Source organism: Notolepis coatsorum, assembly GCF_963971535.1.
Source record: "Notolepis coatsorum genome assembly, chromosome: 7".
NCBI lineage: Eukaryota > Metazoa > Chordata > Actinopteri > Aulopiformes > Paralepididae > Notolepis > Notolepis coatsorum.
In genome coordinates this window covers 73639107-73658964 of record NC_140171.1, presented here as the reverse complement: position 1 = coordinate 73658964, position 19858 = coordinate 73639107, and the positions used below count along the sequence as shown (strand labels likewise).

Genomic DNA, 19858 nt, shown 5'->3' with positions numbered 1-19858 from the left:
TACAGCACACCATATACTGCTACAGTGGAATATAGTATACTATTCATATACCATAATGTATACCATCTTGTTGCGCGCTCCTGGCCGCACGCACACACAACACACTGCTGTATTTGTGTGTGTGTCTGACAGCTTGAAGTTTATCATGATGATATGATGATAAGTTGATAAGTGATAACGCATAACATAATAAAGTTTTCAATCAATCAAACGTCTCATAACTCCCTGGCTGTCACATGGCTGGTGACTGACAACTTTTCTGAGCCAATAGGCGCTTTGCGCGACCGTAGCAAGTCGCTTCCCAGCCGGGAGCAGCCGGCTGAGAGGTACTGTGGAGCCTCGCTCTGAATGCTGCGCGCGGCTCGCTCCCGCGGGAGTTCCGCGCCTCGCCTAGTCAGATTTTCAGAGCAAATCGGACAACATTCTAACCGTCATGCAACGCGCTTGGCGAGGCCGTAGTAAAACCTGCGCAGATCTGCGTCCGCCTATCCCATCTTGAACAAGCCTGTTGAAAAATAATGCGTGGTCGAGCGCTGTGAGTGTGACGCATCATGCCTTCTACGGTATCTTTGGGGACGTCACGATTTCCCAGCTGACAGAGGCGAAGATGGCGGACTCGCTATCGGCGGGGTTGGGAGAGGATAAAGAACCCGAGAAAGAGGACAAGGAGAGGGAAACAACAGCTGTCAAATCAGAGAAGAACACGGAGAAGTCTGAATTGACGGAGACGCCTGGGTTCTACGACAAAAATGGCAGCAGAAAGGGAAAGAAAAGCAAGCTCTCCGGTGAGAGCCTTCAGTCCACCCAGTTTTTAAATTAGCTAGGAAGCGTTTGTTTTGCTCGCGTTAGCAGCTAAGCTACTGCAGCTAAAGCTCGATGCACTGGATGTGTGCTGAGTTTTGACATGCATTGCGATTTCTGACAAGTTTATTGTGTACTATTTTCAACAGTGACTTTGTGTGCAACAGATTTGAATTAATGTTCTTTGGACGTGCAGTCAGTGACTATGCATTGCCACCAGTAAGTTAGCCATGTTGTCAACATATTAGCTTACATCCTAATTTAACAAGTGATGTAACCAAACATTCTTTAACGTAATCTTAGCTAGACACGGCACCATTGGGTCAATCATCTGAAGTACTAAAGTAGTGCACTGTGCTGATACAGCTTGTCAACTGAGTAGTCAGGGTAAAATGGGCAGCTGCTTTGCACTAACGTTAGCAGCTTGAATAGTGACTGTGTGACTATTGTCTTGCTGAATTTATAATGGTCTATCCCTGGAATCTGAAATAACAACTCAATTGCACAGCTGCTTTTCTGTGTGTGTGAGAGAGAGCGACATACACATTATTGCACATAGCCAAATGGTCTTTCTATTGAACAGTGTTTATGATTGGCTCAATTTGTACGACCAGTCATTTGCTATACCTGACACTGGAATGAAAACCTTAAAGGTACAATATGTAATGCAATCAAGCTACAATATAATACCTATGCAGTAGCCTAACATACTGTGAATTTCTCCAGACCTCTTTTGACAGAGCCTTAGGTTTGGCCAGCAATAGCAACCCATTCCCTATCTCCCACTCATCTCCAATCCACACATCTGATCAGACACAAATACAAAATCTAAACAAAGTGCAACACTAAGTTGGGCGCTTTTGCTACCTTGTTTGTTTTGTTATTTTCATGCATGTTCCCACTAGTGGGATAAGGGATTACCCTGTCAGTCCTAGTGCCATGTTCTAGCCATTGAGCTACACGGGACTGGGTGAACAATTTCTTGCTGGAGTATTTGTTTCCCTTAACACTTTCAATGCCGGAGCTCGTGCACGATTTAGTGCTTCCTTGCCACCACCCACTTCAATGATAGAGCTCTCATATTTGCAAACGCATAAACGATGTCTTAAATTATGGCTTAAATTATGGCTGTGTGTCAAATCTGGCCGTCGCTTATCAATGACTTGTTTGCAGTCAACATTGTCGAAACAGATTGTTTTTTAATGGTTCATGTCTGTTTTTTTTTAAGTTTCAGGAAAATATAAAGATTCTGTGATAATCGCCCTTTACTGGAATATTCTGGAATACACAAAAAACTAGGGGTGGGAATCACCAATTTCATCACGATACGATACAATATCGATTCTTTGGACAACGATACGATTAGGCCTGCCACGATAACACATTTAGCTGGGCAATTAATTGCCCCCGAAAATATCGCGATAAGCGATATTATTGCGACCGGTTAGAGAATTTTTTTGAGAAATTTATTTCCCAAAACTTTTATTTTGAAGCCCACCGCTCCGTCTTTTCCGGTGTTTAAGACTTTTATTTTGAAGCCCACCGACCGGACCGGAAGTATTGTTGTGATTATCCTAGCCGACAACTTGTCTCGTCCGGTGTTTAGTTTTTTTTTTTTTTGGTCTTTTTCCCCCTCCATTTTCCTCCGATTTTCTCCCATCCCAATGTTAGTCGTATGCCAATTCCCAGTCCCTTCCTGATCGCTGCGCACTTACCCCCCACAGTCAGATCATCTGGGAGAGTGGAGGCTACCACGTGCTTCCTCCGACACACGTCCAGCCAATCACCGCTTCTTTTCACCTGGCAGCGCGGATTCTCATTGAGAGGACGTAGCGTGTGGGAGGACCACACTATCCCCCTCACGTCCAATCCGCGCTTAGCAGGCGCCCCGACCGAACTGTAGGAGTCGCTGTTTACAACGACCCGGACCCACCCCGCCAGCTTCTCCCACCCTCTGATACAGCCAATTGTATCAGTGCAGACGGCCAGCCAAGCTGGTGACAACCCCGGAGCTGAGAGCTGCATTCGGACAGGCGAATCGAGCTCACAGCTCCGGGGCTGGTGACGAACGCAATCTCCGCTCGGCCACCTAACCGCTGTCCGGTGTTTAGTTTTAACGTTAGCTACTAACGTTAGATGCAGCTACTACAGGCAATCAACGATGAGGAGGAAGCGTCAACGCAGTATTATAATAGAATAGCTGTGGTGCGTAGGCACTGCAGCACGACTCGAAAACGACCTGTTATAATAAATTAATTCATGTTTAACTTGTCCCCGTCTCCAGTCCTTTGACTAGCCCCACCCGTTCATTGTAAACAATGATGCATGTAATTGTATTAACGTTATTCTGTGTTATTCTAACGTTACACTACAAATAACGCTACTTGGTTAAAAGGAGCAACACTATTGAGAAATGTAGTTAAGCTATGTGGTGTTGCCCCACGGAGCTCCTGTGCTGTGCTGTAGTAAAGCCAGCGGCCCGCCTCCCAACACGGACAGTGACTGACAAGGGGCACTGGTTCCGCCTCATTAAAACAAACGCGCAAATAGCAATTAATCGCGCCCGTCAAAATCATTGCATTCATTTTAATTATCGCGGCAATTAATCGATTTATTGCTTATCGCGGCAGGCCTAGATACGATATTTGCTGATATCACAAAGTCTGCCACGATACGATACAATTTGATTCAGGTGCCTGCGATCTATATGAGGAGATGTTATGTGCCCATTTAACACAATCGGTCACATTTAGATCAACTAAAAAAAGGCTACGGAAATATCAATTGATGTTTTTATTTTTGAGCTCTTCCAGACATTTAAATGAAAAACAATCTATTGTTTTTAATACAAATAGACCTCCTGTCACTTTTTATATATTGAGCTTTATACTTAAAGTAAAATGTTTTGGAACTCACTAGGATGCCCCGATCACGTTTTTTGCTACCGATCACCGGTCGTCGTGAGCCATATCGGCCGATACCGATCCGATACCGATCGTTTTTGATTAACACTTTGGTTGCCTTGGGTTAAATTAATGATATACCATAGGTTGCCGGCTCTATTTGTCTATGGAGAAGTACCCCTTCTTTGCATGGCTATAACTTTTTAAATTCTATTGCTACATTGCCATTATTAGGGCCCATTCAAAGTCCTATATGTATTGTTCATTGTGTAGCAACGTTAAACCTTTTCATTCACATATTCATAGTAAAGTATGGTCTAATGTATAAGTATGTTTTCATCTCTTTCTGCAGCTTTCTCCAGAACGTGATCTATAGCCCCAAATGCATTATATTGATGATGCAATACAGTTTTATGGCAATCAGCGCGATATAAAAAATTCCAACTAGACGTACTTCTAGAAGTTACTACACGTCATCTGATGTTGACCGGATGGGCTAGGGGGCGTTTATAATTCCGTGGGCAGCGTTATACCAATCATCTAATGTGGGTCAAATGTTGATAATAGCAGTTCGTATCGAAGACGGTAACGTTACACGCTGAAACTCACCCCAGTCTCCGCGCGCCGTTGGGCGATCATCGTCGAGTTGAAATCTTATCATTATGGGATGTAAATTTACCCGGTCCATCTCCAGCTTGTATAATGGTATATACGTCCAAATCATGTTGTTTATCGAGTTATTGGCAATCGATCACTGTGTAGTGTGACGAGCCAGAGTCGCGGGACCTATAGCGAGCGCCGGAAGTACTACGGTCGTCTAGGACAACCTCTATTCAACATCCTGTTTGGCGATTGCGCCGATCGGCCACCAGATGGCGCTCCTGAACCGCCAGAGAGCTCAGTGGGTCCTGCTGGTGGATCTCAGGCCAGCGGAGGGGACATATGAATCCGATCGCAGATTTTTGAAATATTGATATAAGGACGCTGTACAGCGTCCCCCGGCAACTTGAGCATGGCCAGCAATGACGTGAAAAGACGTTTCATGGCAGTCAAAGTGTTAAAAAGAAATTAAAAATTATTTTATATATATATATATATATTTTTATAAAATATATATATTATATAATTAGACTTGTACTTGTATTATCTGCGAGACATCGCCACCACGCAACAAGTCAAAATGCTCGCTATCTGCAAACAGCTCCACTGTCTGTGTGTACTCTAGTAGCCTCCAGCTCCAAAAAGGATTCTCCTGTGCTGCAGCTGGACCCTATTGGTAACGTTACTGTGCTTTGGTCATATCACATTCAGCAAGCCCTCAGCTCGAATACGCATTGAATCAATGTTATAAGACATTGATATCAGGAGCTATCTGTAGCTACTGCTAGCCGGCTAGATGACGTTAAGACAGAACTTTTTAGTTCAATGGGACATTTCGTTTTGAACAGTGAACTAGCGTCAGCTAACGCAAGCTAACGGAGGTATCAACATGGACTACTAAACTTGCTGGAGCATTTGTTGATATCGGGAGCTATCAGTAGCTAGCCGGCTAAATACCGTTAGACAATGCCTACTAAAAGTGAATAGTTGACTGGGTAATTTTGTTTAAACAGTAACGATAGCTAGGTAGCTAACGTTAGCTCAGGTCGAATGCACTATAGACTCGAGCAGAGGAGCCGCCTCTCAGTCCTCTGTGTTTACAAACTGTACACGGGTGCGGGCGGGGCTAGGGAGGAGGAGCAGCGGCAGTTTGCAGGTCCTGTGTGTCTGAGACAGACAGCGAGTGAGATCTCCGCTTGATCAGTTTCTGCGATCGGCGAATATGACTCATTATCGGAATTCGCCGATCGCATATTTATTAGAGCTGCCGCGGTATTGATATTTTCCTTACCGCACGAATTTGCGAAATATTTCCTACCGCCGCGGTAATTACCGCACAGTGCGCACAAAAAAAAAAAAAGTTTGAATGCATTTTTTTTTTTTTTTTAGTAGTCTACTCTTATAGCCTGCCTCTAGTCTAATGGCGCTTTTCCACTGCATATTACCTACTCGACTCGACCCGCTTTAGGCACCTGGTACTTCGTTCCTTTTCCACTGCAGCCAGGTACTACTCCGTTTGGGGAATGGGGATGCAGGCGGGGCCGCCGCCGCTCGCTTATGTACACTGAAAGCTCCGTGGGCATAGATGTCCGAGGGCTTGCAGCAAGCCAGAGTTTAACACAGTTTCAATCAATCAATCAATAACAACATTAACCAGACTCTCGTTGCGTCTATTCTGCCAAAGCTAACGTTACCTCTCATTGTGTATTCTACCAAGCAAACCCGGGTTTAACGTTACCTCTCGTGTATATCGGATAACAACAACAAACTTAACACATCAGCGATCTTGTTGTGACACTAAACTCTCCGCTCGGTGGTAAATTGGGTTGATGTCGGTTTTGTTTCATCAATAAATAAGGCAGAATACACAGTGAATCCATTCTTTTTTGTTTATTGCACTTGGTTCTGTCGCAAACAAATCCTGAATGAAATGCATCCTTAGCGAGGCAGTAAAGATGGCGGCGTTCTGTTTTCGTTCAGAGGCTACAAAGTGTGACGCGTCGAGTAGGGGGTATCTGCAGAGCCGCAGAGCCAGGCTGGACCAATAGGGTCGCTTGGAACCGAGTAGGGTATATCTGCAGAGCCGCAAGCCAACTTTATTATTATGATAAAAAACAGCGGTGACGCGGTATTCAGCCTAACTCTGCGGTGAGCGTGATGCAACAGCGATACCGCGGTAATGCGGTTATCGCGGCAGCTCTAATATTTATACTGATTATCGGCCGATAACGATCGGTGGCCGATCGATCGGGGCATCCCTAGAACTCACAACACGCAAGCTAAAACCCCTTCCTCTCCCAAACTTCCTACAATTGTTTTATGTTGCATGATGATCATGAATACATGTTTAAATATCAACATTATCTGTCCATCCTCAGTAACACGCACACACAGAATGCCCCTCCCCCAGTCCCCCACAGAAAGGTAGACTGCCCCCGCCCCTCCTCCTTCCCCTCTCCTCTCCTGTTTTCTCACGGTTAGCTGCTTAGCTTAGTTAGCTTAAGCAGCCAACGTGACGTTCATTTAGATATTTAACGCGATGTGGGCATAAAGGAATGGCGACGATGCAAAGCATGTTAGACAGCGTTTCCGTTAGCCGGTAATTACCGGTATTTGACTGGCAAAATCTGTTGAAGTCCGACATATTTAATCTCTCCGGTCATAATGTCCGGTGAAAATAATTCCCTCTAAACACAATTAGATTATTTGAATTGTATTAAAATAGGCTAAAATTATATAGCCTATGCGATGAACGAAACAATCTCACCAAGCAGCCGGTCTAATAATGACATCCTGCTGTCAGCGCGAGCTGGCTGCTGATATATTTACGTGAAGCATGGCTTGGCAGGGTGCAGTACTCCAATTCAGCCATTGGCAATTCAGCTGTTGGGTGGGGGCGCTGCTGACACCACTGCTCTGCTCTGCCTGCTCCAAGTGCTCCATGCTTCACGTAAATATATCAGCAGCCAGCTCGCGCTGACACAGCGGTGCCAAATTTCTCAGTTCTTCGCTTGATATAATTAATACAAATGTCCAATATAACGGAATTAGTTAGCTCATAAAAATGTGATTATAACAGACTGCTGTTTATTAAGGTCGGGCAGACTGCCCACCGACACCTCAAGTCGGCAGCAGCAGCACGAAGTCTCGAGGGACTTATTTTATTTGGAATATATTAATGACTGATACGCAAAAGTAGCCTAGTTTTAAGTTAAAATATTATAAATGCCTTGATGATGTCATTCTTTATATAGGTCTATCAATTGTTTTTAAGCTCAATAAACTCTGACCGGAATTTATCCCATTTGTCCGGTAGATTGAAATCTACCGGACACTCAGACCTGCAAAAAAAAATTCTAACGGAAACCCTGATGTTAGATGCATTTGACCCGTTGCGGGGAAAAAACTGCACAGACTTATATCGGGTCGCAAAATAGACGCTCTGTAGCGCTGTTCTGCTGTAATGTCTACACAGAGTTTCACAATACTGGGCGCCAGCGGATATGACTTGCGGGATTTTCAAAATAAGAGTATCGCAATATGAATCAATCTTTTTACGTTGCAGCGATCCTATTTGATTATTGATAATAGATCGATATATCGATCTGGATTAGGGCTGGGCGATATGGCCAAAAACGTTATCACGATAAAATAATAAAATAATTTTCATATCACTCGATATCGATAATTATCGTTGATATAATTTCTGTCAAGTTTAATTAACTTCTTATGCCCGGCGCCGTTCTTCTACGCAGTAAACACGGCACAGTGCATAGATTATTATATTCCACCAGGGGGCAACCTACCGCCACTGGATCATATGCATTATAAGAATGGAACTAACACAGTTAGCCAGAGCAAGCAGTGTATTCCACGACAATGTACTAACTATCACCCTAAAATACTCCGTTCCGCCCCAATACATTGCAACGACGTCCACTGCATACCCCACACTACTCTAACCGTTACCTCAGAATTCACGCCACACACCCACTCTGCACGTAAACTATAAAATAGCGGCGTGCAAGCTAATGATCCTAGCCAGCCTTGTTTCCAATGTACTAACTATCACCCTAAAATACTCCGTTCCGCCACAATACATTGCAACAACGTCCACCGCGGCGCAGCATACCCCACACTACTCTAACCGTACCCTCAGAATTCACGCCACACACCCACTCCGCATGTAAACTATAAAATAGCGGCGTGAAAGCTAATGATCCTAGCCAGCCTTGTTTACTACTCAGAGGTGCACCGCGGGTCTCCTTCGCTGTCGCCATCTCCTTCACTGATTGGTTGTTAGTGCGCGTGTGCTGATATCCAAGCTTGGAAAATCGATATATCGAAACTTTGCGACCACGTTTCATGTTTATTTCGAGGAAATAATTTATCGCGATAGTTATCGTTTTATCGCCCAGCCCTAATCTGGATCGATGTATCGTCCCACCCCTACAAAAAACGGTCATTTTTCAGCCTATTTATGAATCGTTTTCAAATAAACACTAGATTATCGATAGTATGTGTACTTATGCACGCTAGAGAAGCGAGCTGAAAAATCAAATCTCTTATTTCCTGATCGCACACACACACACACACACATAGGGCACACGCTGATATCTCTGTGAAAAAAGCTCTGATTATCCTAAGACTGGTAAAATAGATTCCTTACCTCAGATCAGATGTTCTCCAAAAAGATTATTCCAATTCCTGATCGCCATTCCAAATATCGATCGCGTTTATTGATCCAATGCTGGGTACTGGAAATATGTATCTCACGCTGTTTTGGGGCTCTGCAATGACTTGGATCCTCTTCGGGTGACTTGTCTGAAGTAAAATGAGGAAGCTTGATTTCCCCCCACCCATGTGTTTTCATGCAATCCATTCCAAAGGGGTGCAGTACCACAGGGACACGATAGGGGGCGGTATTTTCTCAATGTAGCTCAGAGAGAGTTTGCAGCACTAACGTGAGATTGATGAAATATGAATTCAAATAGCTAATAAAAAAACAAACTAGATCTATCGTCGTTGGCAATGAACGGTCGGCATGAACAAACGGGATATCTCGTCGTTGGCATTGAAAGTGTTAAGGGAGAGGAGAGGGAAGCTCATTACTGAAAACGTCCACTTAACCCTTTCACTACCACACTACCAAGGGGTTAACCCTTTCACTGCCACACAACACAGGGTTAACCCTTACACTACCACACTACATAAGGTTAACTGTCTGTAGTGAAAGGGTTAACCTTCTATAGTGTGGTAGTGAAAGGGTTAAAGGTGGGGTAGGCAATCTCAGAGAAATGAACATGAGTGAGCGTCCAGCAGAAATAGATGAAGCTCTGCATCACTTTTCAAACCCGGTGCTCTGCACATGCAACAGAGGTTTTCCAGATACTCCCAGAAGCAGCTTTAAGCTGTACTTAAAAGAAAATGATCTATATATATTATTTCCCAGCCTCTGAGTGACAGGAGAACACCACTTGGCAGACCAAAAGGCCAAGTTCCTGGGGTCGCATTGGAAAACTTAACACCACGTCGTTGTGTCGAAAAGTACACAGCCCATTTAGGGCTGAACAATTGACAGAACAGCTGGGTCTGTCACATGACTGTTTTATTTAAATTTTATAATTCCAATAACTTGCAATCAAAATACAGCTGCAATGTTAGAATTTCTTAAAAAATATACATGAGAAAAGTGCTGTTTAGCGACTGTGGTTGTTTTCAGTTATATAATCGCCTCCCCCCGCCCTCTCCTCTCCCTCATTCACTGAGAGCTCAGATGGTGGAGTGGCTGGGTAGCGTAGAGGTCTGAGCTTACTTGCCTACCACCGCAGAGACTCTGGGTTCGAATCCAGCTGGTCAGTCGTCCCTACGAACACAATTGGCAGTGTTCGCGGGTGGGAAGCTGGTGGGGTATGAGTCCTGGTCATTGCAAATAGCGACTCCTACTGGTTGGTCGGGGCGCCTGTTCAGCAGGAACGGGATCTGGGGGAATAGTGTGAACCTCCACATGCATTACGTTCTCCAGTGAAACTCCATGCTGTCGGCCTTGTCGGGTGTCGCTGACTCCACATGTGTGGGAGGAGGCATGTGATAGTCTGAACTAGAGTTGTTAAATGCCGCCGATACTGCGTAAAATGCTGGTATAGGTATCGGCGAGTACACATACATTCTAGCCTCCGATCCCATTTATCATTTATCTCCTGCCGAGAGTGAGGATTATAAAATGAACGTGTTTTAAAGTGTGATGCTGTTTGTCATTTTAACAGCAGATACCGACAGAGCGTGTGACGGGGAGCTCGGACGGGATGTGTTTTGCTTGCTGGTGTTATTATAGCATTAGCTGAAAAGCTAGCTAGTTGGAACAACATCCGCTTTAACGTTACATCAAATCAGATGATCGCCTGTCCTTTCTCCAGGACCTGACACTGTCCGTCTATCAACAATAATGCACCCACGTCCCACGGTGAATCATATTTAAGTCAAGTAGCTACTGACTAGCGTTAGCTGACTAACGTTATCAAATGTCAATGCGGGGAAGACGAGCTAGGTCAGCTAGCTTAGCTTGATAACGTTACCGTGGCTAAAGTTGGTGCTATTCATAATCCAGCAATAATGGCTGCAGACCTGCAAGCAAAGTACAGCAAGTTCCAAGTGCCAAAGGATAAGAGTCTGAGGCGGAGTCTCAAAAGAGAATGTTGAATATTTATTTTGCATTGAAAATCATAAACGGTAATACTAGCTAACAGACTGGGTAGCGAGTGCAACACCGTCTAACGTCCGTGCGGATCATTGGAGTAGGGTATATCTGCAGTGCCGCAGCCCCATACTCATTGATTAATGATACTAATATTAATCTATACAATCACCTGTTGAATAAATACCATTACTTTCTAGTTATTACTAAAAAACAGTATATATATAAAACAGTATCTGTAAAAATAAATAAAAAAAAGTATAATTTATACAAATATTTATATATTTTTTTATGTATGCACTGGTATCGGATCGGTATCGGCCGATACCCAAAGCTTAGGTATCGGAATCGGATCGGGAAGGAAAAGATGGTATCGGAATATCTCTAGTCTGAACCCTACACCCTCCCGACGGTAGGGGCAATTCATGCAATGACCAGGAACGATTGGGGTGATGGGAGAAAAAGATAGAAAGGCAAAAAAAATTGAAAAAGAGGAGGACTGATGGTGTCAAATCAGCCCACTCTGTGGCTTTTGTCCCTTGAACAAAATATTAACATCTTTCATGGATGAAATGACACAAAGATGCAGGAATGTGTATTCGTAGTCTAGACAGCTGTTTTAAATGCACCCCTCCCATGTCTCGTTTTTCCCATCTCCTCTCTTCTCATTCATGCACTGAGAGCACACCTTCACTGACGTGCCAATTCCTGGAATATGATTTATAGATATAATTTTATCTGTTCACAAGTTCTCACAAATCCACTTATTCGTAACTTGCAGGTGTTGCAGAAAAAATTCTTTCACTTTTCTCCAGACACACTGTTTCACTGTTATAAATTATTAAAAAAAAAATTCCACTGCGCCAAATCAAGAAAAAATAATGACTAGGTATCTTTTTAATGGCAGGCATGATGGTTGTCAGTTTAACAATCAAAAATCACATCATATTTTCATGTGTATAATGACACTAGGGATGTGCATAATGGTTATTTTTATAGCTGATTATCTGCTACTCATCACACAACAATGCTTGCTAATGCATAATGTTAGCAAGCTACAAAAATAGTGTGCCTGCATGATTACTCTAATTTACTCATTAGTAGCACAAGCAACACTTGTAAAACTGGCTGAATTAAAGTCATGTCCTAGGTACACTACAGATTCCAGCCAGAGACGGAGATTGTGAAAATGATGACGCAGACACCTGCTTCCAAAACAAACGCCATGTTCAATTGCGCACTGATATAATATATTATTACATATTGTTGCATATTGTTGCATGTTCTGACATGACAATGACATGTCCAGACGTCCCAAACCATGCAATAGAACCGGCAGATCACTTCTTCCTTCTCCGCAAGGACCGAACGGCAGAAGAATCACTAAAGACGAGAGGAGGCGGCATAGCTTTCATGGTAAACAAGGAGTGGTGCGATATAGGCAACGCAAAGGAATTGTCTAACCACTGCTCCCAAGACCTGGAGTATATCACCATCAAATGCCGACCCTTCTTTCTCCCGAGGGAGCTAACGTCCATCATCATGATCGGAGTATACATCCCACCACAAGCAAACACTGGGGCCGCACTTTCAAAGCTACACAACAAGGTAAACAAACTACAGATAGCTAACGTTGACGCTGCCATTTTGGTTCTGGGTGATTTCAACAGCGCGCGTCTTAAAAAGGTGTTGCCGAATTTCTATCGGCATGTGACCTGTCCCACCAGAGGCGAGAACATATTAGACCATGTATACTCGCAATTTAAGAATGGGTACAAGTCACAGGCTCTTAGTCCATTCGGTAAGTCCGATCACGCCGCCATCTTTCTTTTGCCAAAATATAAACAGAGTCTTAAGCGAACGCCGGTAGTATCGCGAGAGGTTAAGCGTTGGACTGTGACGTCAGAGGAGACACTTCAGGCTGCGCTGGAATGCACAGACTGGAATGTATTCCGTGATAACACAGCCAATATTAACGAATACACTGAAACGGTGCTTGACTTTGTCTGTACTCTGGTAGAAGAAACAATCCCCTCTACCACAATTAGAATCTACCCAAATCAAAAGCCCTGGGTAGATAAATCCGTCCGTGAGGCTCTGAAAGTGCGCACCTCAGCCTACAACACCGGGCTTGTGACAGGCAACATGGATGAACACAAGACGGCAAGATACAACGTCAGGAAAGCAGTAATAGAGGCAAAACGGCGTTATAGGGATAAAGTTGAACTTCAGTTTGAACAGGCTGACTCTAGAGGTATGTGGCAGGGCCTCAGAACAATGACAGATTACAAAGGCACCTCCCTCAAACTGAACAGTGACATCTCCTTAGCAAATGATCTCAATACCTTCTATGCGAGGTTTGAGGCTGTGAATAACAACACCAGCCTACAAGCCACGGCAATGGGGCGGGGGGGGGGGGGGGGTCTGCTGAGGGAGATTCAGTGTTCAGAATAACAGAACATGAGGTGAGGAGGACCTTTAACACTTTGGTTGCCTAAGGTTAAATTAATGATATACCATAGATTGCCAGCGCTATTTGTCTATGGAGAAAGTCCCCTTCTTTGCAGGGCTATAACTTTTTAAATTCTATTGCTACATTGCCATTATTAGGGCCCATTCAAAGTCCTATATGTATTGTTCATTGTGTAGCAACGTTAAACTTTTTCATTCACATATTCATAGTAAAGTATGGTCTAATGTATAAGTATGTTTTCATCTCTTTCTGCAGCTTTCTCCAGAACGTGATATATAGCCCCAAATGCATTATATTGATGATGAAATACAGTTTGATGGCAATCAGCGCGATATAAAAAATTCCAACTAGACGTACTTCTAGAAGTTACTACACGTCATCTGATGTTGACCGGATGGGCGAGGGGGCGTTTATAATTCCGTGGGCAGCGTTATACCCAGGGTGTCCGCGGGACCTTAAAAAGTCTTAAAGTCTTAAATTCAACTATCAACTATTAAGGCCTTAATTTGTCTTAAAATGTCTTAAATCCGACTTTCGGAGGTCTTAAAAACATGCCATGTCATCTTATGTTTCATTGTGAAATCTGGGGGGAAACTATTAACGGGAGATATTAAGTCAGGCTTTTTTTTTCTTTCACGCAAACGGTACGCAGTGGGGCGGAACCAATTTATGGTCCTTAATGTGTGTCGCCGTCGGGAGCTATTTCAGAACACCGGAGCATAGGTAACACGTTATTCAAGCCGTAGCGATAACGCTGACGTTTAGTTTAGTTTAATTGATTTGTATTTATTTGCACTCGTTAATTTAACATGGGAAAGTGCAAATGTAATGAGAACTGGCTCGAAAACCCTCTGTTTGCACCGTGGTTGGACTCCCAGTGAAAGACATGTACGAGGCCCGCTGCAAACTCTTCAAAAAGGATTTTAAACTGGGAACGATGGGAATAAAAGCAGTCGAGTCACACATGCACAGCGCTAAGCATGTTACCTCTACAAAAACCCGCCTGCAGACAACTTCAATATCAAATTTATTTTCGACGCCGACACCGTACACATCAACTGCTCAGGGACAGGTAGGTCTACCACCAATTACATCTGCACCTGTCCGGGTAACGTTCGGCTCCACGCCAACCCTTGAAGCTGAGGTACTGTGGGTTCTAAATACGGTCGCAAAGCATCAGTCCTACAATGGAAATGAGGGACTAGGAGAGGTGTTTCAAGCGATGTTCCCTGACTCTGTTAGGATCTATGGGTAACAGTACTGTATATTTGCATATCATGTATGTCACAAATGTAATGGTAATATATACCTGTATGTCATGTATATCCCTATGCCATAAATGTCATGTATGTTGTGCATGTCATAAATGTCACTATGAATTGAAAATGGGGGACCCTGATGTAAACAAGACAAACGTCTTTCTCTGGTCTGCATCCCCTTATTATTGTGTGTATTGAGCTGTACTGTATTGTACCCATTCTGAAATCTGTTAAATAAAGTATTCATTCAACCAAACTACAAAAACAAAACAACTGGATGAATGAAAACTTTATTTAACAGATTGCAGAATGTGTACAATACAGTACAGCTCAATACACACAATAATAAGGGGATGCAGACCAGAGAAAGACGTTTGTCTTGTTTACATCAGGGTCCCCCATTTTCAATTCATATTGACATACACAACATAGAATAGATAGAATAGAAATACTTTTATTATCCCGTGGGAAATTTGACACTGCAAATCGCTCAACATTTAAACATTTAGACAGGACAGGTCACGAATTAGAATAATAACACAAATCAATCAAGTTGCCTAGGATAAGGTAGAGTAAAATAGAATACAAATTAAATAAAATATACAGAAATAAATACAGTAAAAACATACATGACATCATGACATTTATGGCATAGGGACATACATGACATACAGGTATATACTGTAGTACTGTTACATTTGTGACATATACGATATGCAAATAATATACAGTACTGTTACCCAGAGATCATAACAGAAAATATTATATATATATGATGGGGATGAGACTGTACATTAGGAAGAGGGGGGGGTTGGACATTTACAGTGGCCAGTTTCGAATTGCAGCCTCCCGTAGGTGCTCTTTAAGAGCGGTTTTGAATGTGGGCAGGGGTAAAGTGGGTTTTAGGAGTGAGGTTAAGCAGTAGTCTGACCAGTTTGTTTTGTGATGTTTGTAATCTTGTTTTTAGTGCCTTTGAGGTGCTTTGGTACCATGAGGTGCAGGCATAGTCGTAGTACCCTTGAATGAGTGTACTGAGAGTACCCATGATTTTTGCCATTTTGTTATCGTGAAATTGGTATTAAATTTAATTCTGAGTGGCATTAAAAAGTCTTAAAAAGCCTTAAATCTGACTGGGCTAAACCTGCAGATACCCTGTATACCAATCATCTAATGTGGGTCAAATGTTGATAATATCAGTTATTATCGAAGACGGTAACGTTACACGCTGAAACTCACCCCAGTCTCCGCGCGCCGTTGGGCGATCATCGTCGAGTAGAAATTTTATCATTATGGGATATATTATTACCCGGTCCATCTCCAGCTTGTATAATGGTATATACGTCCAAATCATGTTGTTTATTGAGTTATTGGCAATCGATCGCTATGTAGAGTGACGAGCTAGAGTCACGGGACATGTACCGAGTGGCCGGAAGCAATACGGACGTCTAGCAAAACCTCTAGTGCGCTTCCTGTTAAGCGCTTGTGCCGATCGGCCACCAGATGGCGCTCCTGAACCGCCAGAGAGCTCAGTGGGTCCTGCTGGTGAATCTCAGGCCAGCGGAGGGACATTATGAATCCGATCGCAGATTTTTGAAATATTGATATAAAGACGACGTACAGCGTCCCCCGGCAACTTTAGCATGGCCAGCAAAGACGTCTAAAGACGCCCCCTGGCAGTCAAAGTGTTAAGAAAGTGAATATCAGGAAGGCAGCAGGACCGGACGGCATCCCCGGCCACGTCCTAAAAGTCTGTGCCGACCAACTGGCCCCGGTATTCACTGACATCTTTAACCTGTCCTTAGAACAGGCTGTCATCCCCACCTGTCTGAAGAAGTCCACCATCATCCCTCTACCCAAAAAATCTACGCCCGCTTGCCTCAACGACTACCGCCCTGTAGCTCTCACCTCCATAGCCATGAAGTGCTTTGAGAAGCTAGTGAAGGGCTACATCTGTTCCTCCCTCCCCATCAACCTGGACCCCCTGCAATTTGCATACCGCCCTAACGGGTCCACGGAGGACGCCATAGCCCATGTGCTGCACACAGCAGCATCACACCTGGACAAGAGGCAGGGGAACTATGTGAGAATGCTGTTCATCGACTATAGCTCAGCATTCAATACCATAGTCCCCTCCAAACTCCTAGCCAACCTCAGGGACCTGGGCTTGAACTATGACCTCTGCCAGTGGGTCTTGGACTTCCTGACGGGCAGACCCCAGGTGGTAAGAGCAGGCAACTGCACCTCCTCATCCATCACGCTCAACATAGGGGCCCCCCAGGGCTGTGTTCTGAGCCCCCTCCTCTACTCCCTGTACACACATGACTGCGTGGCACAGCGGAACAACAACACAATCATCAAATTTGCTGATGACACAGTAGTGGTGGGCCTGATCTCTGCCAACGACGAGAGGGCCTACCTGGAAGAGGTAGAGAATCTGTCACAGTGGTGTCAGGAGAACTGCCTCTCCCTGAACGTCAGCAAAACAAAAGAGATGATTGTGGACTTCAGGAGGTCGGGGGTCAAGGACTACAGCCCCCTCAGCATCGACGGGGCACCGGTTGAGAGAGTGAACAGTTTCAAGTACCTCGGAGCCCACATATCCAAGGACTTGACATGGACCACACACATTGACAGTGTTGTGAAGAAGGCACGACAACGCCTCTACTTCCTCAGGCGCCTAAGGAAGTTCCAAGTCAGTCAGAAGATCCTTAAGAACTTCTACTCATGTACAATAGAGAGCATCCTGACTGGCAACATCACCTCCTGGTTTGGGAATAGCACTGCACAAGACCGTAGCAGACTACAAAGAGTGACACGTTCACAATTGGAGGGGGGCTTCCCACCCTCCAGAACATTTACGACAAGCGGTGCAGGGGTAAGGCTAAGAGAATCATCAAGGACTCCAGCCACCCGAACAACTGCCTCTTTGAACTGCTGCGGTCAGGCAAGCGATACCGGAGTCTCAAGGCGAGCACAGAGACTCAGAAGAAGCTTCTATCCCCAGGCCATCAGGCTGCTCAACGAACAATAAACACTATGCAACAACCATCAAATGCACACAGCACACACACCCACACGCACACACTCACTTTAAACAAACAACACACTGCAGCACCCACTCTCCACACTTTAGATCACCTAAACACACTTTATATTTATTGGTAAAGGATTTGCACTACAACTCGTACACCTTACTGTAAATTGTACCTAAATTGTACCTCATCCCATTTCTGCTTTGCACTATATAGTATTGTATATTAGTACATTGCATAGTATATTGTATATTGTATGGTAACTCAGTTACTTTTCTGCATCGAACATTGTACATATGTCTAGACTGAACACTGACCTCTATTTTTACTTCTATTTTACATGCTATATTTTATTTCATACTTATCTTGTCTAGCACAGTCTCTGGAGCGTAACTGTAACTGAGGGGTACAATTCCCTGACTGTATTGATAAGTATGGTATCATTAAACCACTACCGTCTTTATGTACATCCTACTGGCCATACAGTACATAGGTATCTTAATGATGAACACTTCCCCACAATGAAATCGGTTCCACACAAAGTTGTAATTAAGTATTTATTGCAGCAAAAGGTACATAATATACTTTCTTTACTTCACTTTGAATGCTCTTATAAGGCAAAGGAATGTGCGTAGGCAAATCAATAACGAATGTCCATTCTCTGGTTACGCAGGAGGTAATCATACAACCTGAATCTTAGGGAATTATATCTATGGTACACTAGTAATATAGCGGGAGATACTGGAAGGGTCCCCCCGGTTGTAAGCCAGCAAGGGTAGAGGATCTGTCGGTAATAGAGTCTGGGTCAACGATGATAAGGAGACTCCGAGTACGGGAGACGGTGCAATAAGATCTTGATCCACAGACGAATACAGCTGTTCTCCGTAGCCTGTAGCTCCACAGGGAAGAAAGCTAGCCTGCCTCAGGCTTCTGAGGGGCAGACTCGACGTGGCTCCTCACAGGGTAAATCCCACACACTTGTGGGCGTCGGCGATTCTCCGCTCCATTAATTACAGGACCAAAAGCAAATATAATCCAGCCGAAAAGGGCTATGCAGTCGTCGGGTAGATAATCCAGTGTACATGTCCACACGATCCTCGTCTAGGGCCCCTCGGGTGAAAGCGCCATGAAAGCAGCCCAGCCTGGATAAGCACTCTAGCTGATACGAGGAAAACGTTGGTGATGCTGGTCACTGTAGAACTTTAGCCACACGATACACTATACACAAATAGACTATTACTGACTTATAGGGGTGGGACGATACATCGATCCAGATCGATATATCGATCTATTATCAATAATCAAATAGGATCGATGCAACGTAAAAAGATCGATTCATATTGCGATACTCTTATTTTGAAAATCCGGCGACGTCATCGCCCCGCGCCCAGTGTTGTGAAACTCCGTTTATCATCAACAGCACACAGCAGTAGCGTCTAGAGCGTCACTAGAGCAAGACTAGTGTGCCTATTCTGTGACCCAAAACATGTCCCTGCTGTTTTATTCCGCAACGGATCCAATGCATCTAACCTGCTTTGCAATCCTCGCCACTCCATTATGCCCACGTCGCGTTAAAGATCGAAGATATTGTTACGTTAGCGTAAGCCAGTGGAGCCCAACCAGTCGATCGCGATCGACAGGTAGATCGCGGGCTGATTTCAAGTAGATCTTGATTAATAAAATTTGATTAAAATTTTTTTTTTTTTTTTTTTTTTTTTTTTTTGCTAAATCAACTCTTCCTCTCCTTGTTAACTACAACAAGCAATGCTGTTTGCTATTTAAGATGAGGTCGGACTCGGCACTGACAGATTTGTGTTCATTATGCTGCTTTTATAAAGCCTCAAATGACTGCTTACAATATACAATTTTGGCTGGTAGCTCTCGGGCTAGGTGGTAAATAAAAAAGTAGATCTTGGTTCAAAAAAGGTTGGCCACCCCTGGCGTAAGCTAACAAGCTAACCCAGAGCCATAGGCAGAGAGAAGTGGGGACTGGGAAGGAGGGTGCATTCTCGGGATAGCCCCACTAACAGGATCTGGCCGGTACTGCACCTTAATACAGCTCTGTGACAGTGAATAGGATATTAATATCGAGAAAA

At 44.0% G+C, this 19858-nt stretch overlaps 1 protein-coding gene across 1 annotated transcript in view; it reads left to right on the top strand.

Annotated features, from left to right (window-relative positions):
* Positions 1-607: 607 nt before the first annotated feature.
* The window catches only part of tapt1b (transmembrane anterior posterior transformation 1b), a gene marked incomplete at its 5' end in the record, with an annotated part of 134893 nt that continues 115642 nt past the window's right edge, over positions 608-19858 (top strand). Inside the window, one exon of the mRNA XM_084318731.1 lies at positions 608-785. Within this exon, the coding sequence (XP_084174857.1) occupies positions 608-785 (178 nt within the window). The remainder of the gene's footprint in view (positions 786-19858) is intronic.